Below are 4,128 nucleotides of genomic sequence, written 5' to 3'. Positions count from 1 at the left end.
CAACGAGACGGACGGCTTTGTGCAACGAATTCAGTTGAGAGATCCAGCTGGGATTCGGTTGAGTCTCCCATTATGACTGGCTTAATTTGCCAATGAGTGCCTATTCTAAACTTTCCTTATCAATTTATCTGTGAGATGAGAGCTCGATCGACACTACTTACCAATGTGGTTTTCTCGTCTTATTTCACCTACCTAATCAACATCGTAAGGAATGAAACTGATAAGTTTTGATCGAGTTTCTCATTGTACTTATTTGGGACGACTTCCACTAAGCAGCAATGCGTGTCATAATCAGTGGTCTACCATCGAGGGGTGGGATAATGCCAGGTTAACTAAGTCTAGACAGGGGAATTCGAGAGGCGGGGATCGGGTTGGAACTACGAACCTTCCGGTTGGTAAGATCGCGCCCTAACAACTGGGTCATCTCGCCCCCAACCATTGAGGGAACTCTAAATCCAAGTTTGGCACCCGAAGACAGTCATTCAATTTGTGGAAATCCATTGCTTAGTACGACCACTTTTGAAACTCTAGTCGAATTATATTCCAAGCTATCACGTATTACCGAGGAATTTCATGGCCTTTGCCGCGGTTCATTCTGACATTACTGACCGTATCTCGTGAACGTATACTTCATCTTTTAGCGTTTAGCGAAAAACACATCACGCCCCATGCAATCACCGTGGCACAGAGCAACTGAGTATAGAAGCCTGAAACTGCACACACATAAACTACTTAGGTGCTCTACTTCGTTCGGGTTTGGGCTTATCAATCTAGAATGCGGACACGAACGCCATCTTGGATGGTCTGACAGCGGAACACCAGTCGGACCTCGGTTATCGCTTCACATCCTCAAGTTGCCGCATGGGAATACTGACCAATCCTAGGGATAACTCTACTGTATTTTCTGGAAAGGCCATTCCTAGTTGGGTTGCCTGGGTGAGCTGAAATGTTTGCAGGAGTACATTGCTTCAAGCTGGTACTACTTGTGAGTAGCGTAAGATCCAATTGCATCACATGAGACTCATGTTCTCATCTGCTGAACTTCCGTGATTTCCCTTCATTTGTAGCTTAACTTGGTGTTGACCGCGACTGAAATCCATTCTAATATCACGTGTAGGAACGCATGTCGCACAAAATTGTCACCTTACTTCTCATTTGGAGTGGTATATTTCAGTATTACTCATTCAAAGCTTTCATTGTCCTTATAAGTAGTGTTGTATACAGCAGGTTGCTTGCCTCTTGGACTTTTACCGCCGTGAATAACCGGATATGTTTCTGAAGCTTTTAATGGCTTAAATCATAACCGATAGAAACAGCCGCACTAGTGTATGTGACGACTCTCGCACAAAAATTGTTCAGCTGATTTCAAGTGTCCTTTGCGCTACCAGACTGGGAGCTCCTGGCAGGCGGGTCAGCCGATCGATAAAACCGTTTGATGGGTAGGGCAAAACCAGCTTGAACACGTTCGCCTCCCTGTTCAAACATGACATGCAAATACCTCTGTCGTGTGCAAGTGCAGTAGTTTTCGAACCCCGAGGACACGCACTGTTGATGAACTCTAATAGGAGCGAGAATCGTGTCCGGAGCTTTGGCGTGAACTCACCAGAATAATTGTGTCGGGACAGAAGGGCGACTGTTCAAACAGCCACCCAAAACGTGTTATGTCAAAGTATTTTCAGCGACCTTATGAGTAGTGTGTTACCCATCGGAAAAATCTGTCGTCGCTCAGAGTACCACTGGAGGCGCTCTCGCCAGAGTTGAACTTCAGAATCCGTTTACAACAAGTCTACCCGTCACGCATTACAGTTAAATTCGGATTTCGTTGATTTTACTCTACCGCTCCCGATGCAGAAGGGTAGATCTCAGCTGTTAGCTTGTCTCTTCAGTGTATCAAACGTGTGTTCACATAGACGCCTTGCAACACTTACAACAAACTTCCAACATTATTCCCCTGAAAAGCGATGCTGAATAAAATGGATTACGGTGCACGAGTATCCTTTGGGAAGCCTGTAGAATTAAGGGAAATACCCAACCGGATAATGTGTTGTTTGTAGAGAAACAGTGGCTTATAAAACTGCATGATTTTACCTCGGAATCACAATATCAACCCGTGAAACTTATTTATTCTCACATAGCAGGCTTTAGGGGTTCTCGTTCTTCTTCGCCGCGTCCACATCATGATGTAATGTGCCCCGCTGATTCCACATCATGATGTAATGTGCTCCACTGATGTCCAGTTGCTTTCTCCTGGTGTTCTACTCAAATAAATGGTTAATATGTCTGTCTGTGTAGGTTTCGGCCCACCAAATGTCAAAAGATTATAGTTTATTGTGTACAAAAACGTTGCATTTTACTTCCGAGGCTTGAGATATCAACAAGCCTATGGTGTATCGATTGGTAGCCTACAGAGTTCCAAAATTTGCCGACTTGATTAGGTCGAAGGGGAAACAGTGCAGAAAGTCGACCAACTGTTCTCACATATACATTGCTTGAGCGACCTATCCGTCGTCGTGTACATCATTGTTGGTCTGTTCGCCAAGCTTGGCAGCTAAATTGTAGATGTTTTTTATCGCCAGTCGAGGTGACGTCATCAGTTGAGTTAGGGTGGGCAAATTCTGCCTCTTCTGCCTGTGATTAGATAGTTCCTAAACAATGTAAATGACTCTGAAGTAACTGGTTCTTTACGAGATGGCTTTCGTGTAATTTGATTGGCGAGCTTGAAAACTGAGTTTAGTTGTGGTCACATCTCCTTGTTTCTGGTTGGTTCGTTGGAAGCCTCAAATTCGACAGTTCTGTTCGTCTGTCATTATTGGTCAATATCCTTCTTGCTTTGCGGTCTGGTCTGCCTGCGGTCGATATGTTGATTCGATAACCTATTTCTAGTAGTTTTTTTCTTTGAGGCAACTGATTGCGTTGGTTATTATGAGGTTCCCAGTGCCAGTGTGGTGTAATCCTTTTGTCTGTTAGCAGCCGATAGAATAGATCAATGTCGATGTGTTTGTTGATCGATTTTTGTAGGAATTAGTACGCCTCGGCATTATGTGGGACGAAATACATTTTGGCGAGTTGTTTGCCAATTGCGAATTCAAAACAGTTTCAAGTAGAACATAAGGTTGACGGAAACCCGGGGACTGCGCCTACCTGATGAGCCCCAAGAAGGGCGAAACCGGTCGTGGGCTGTCGATGGATTTTCAGCGACCTTATGAGTAGTACATTACAAATACAGTTCTAACGCTCTTTGGTCACCAGACAGCCAGATGAGAAAACGAACCACTCAGTCTGTCGTAAGCCTATCTAAATAGGACAGTACCATGGCCAGACGGATGTGTGTGCCAGATGCGTTGAAGCATGGAACACAGATAATCACGAGGACACCAAGAACCAGGACACTAACAAGACACAAACAGCTACCATGAAAAGTCCGTTCTACACTAAAACACGTTTCGTTCTACAGTTGAAACAAAGTGAACCGCAGAAGATAGGCACATCTTTCTCCCGCTGACACGTCAGAGGGGCGTCATAATCAGGTAGATCCATAGAACCGCACGTACCACCTTCAATCGAACGCGCCACAGTCGAGATTACTGTCGCAAGCGTTTCTGTTGACCAAAACATCTCTAGAAGCGTTGACATAATCAACTTGTGTTTATTTAATCATCTGCAGTTGCCGAGGAGGTAACAGCATAGATTGAGACCACTTAAAGGACGAAATCTCGATTGATGATTCGTACGTCTCACTTACTATCAGCGCTTGAGACACATGCAGAAGATAGGACGGAGCAACTGGAATAAGGATAGTGTAATCGATCGCAAATCAACTTCTTCGCTCTCCTGTTCATTCAAATCACATCACTGATATCAACTCTTACATTGAAAACAGACCACTGAACTTTTGGAGTTTTTGAGGCCATAATGGTAACTTAGTAAACCCCGAGTTCAGAAGAACTGGACTGTGGTGCCGCGTCTGCTCTGATCCTCTTGACCGAGACTGTGGAGCGTCTAACCACCCAACCTTCATTTTTGAATTTTGAATTTCCAATAGCACGTCATAACCAGCTGAGCAAGCCTGAGAGTGACCTCGATTTTTCGTCACTCCGCCAACGTTCGTCCGTTTCTTACAGATCCAGT

At 44.6% G+C, this 4,128-nt stretch overlaps 1 protein-coding gene across 1 annotated transcript in view; it reads left to right on the top strand.

Moving 5' to 3' along the window:
• Positions 1-412, top strand: part of T265_04825 (hypothetical protein) — a gene marked incomplete at both ends in the record, with an annotated part of 5,480 nt that extends 5,068 nt beyond the window's left edge. Inside the window, one exon of the mRNA XM_009169671.1 lies at positions 210-412. Coding sequence (XP_009167935.1) covers positions 210-412 — 203 coding nt within the window. The remainder of the gene's footprint in view (positions 1-209) is intronic.
• Between the last annotated feature and the right edge of the window lie 3,716 nt (positions 413-4,128).

Source organism: Opisthorchis viverrini (assembly GCF_000715545.1).
Source record: "Opisthorchis viverrini unplaced genomic scaffold opera_v5_85, whole genome shotgun sequence".
Lineage (NCBI taxonomy): Eukaryota > Metazoa > Platyhelminthes > Trematoda > Opisthorchiida > Opisthorchiidae > Opisthorchis > Opisthorchis viverrini.
This window is presented reverse-complemented; position numbering and strand designations above follow the sequence as displayed.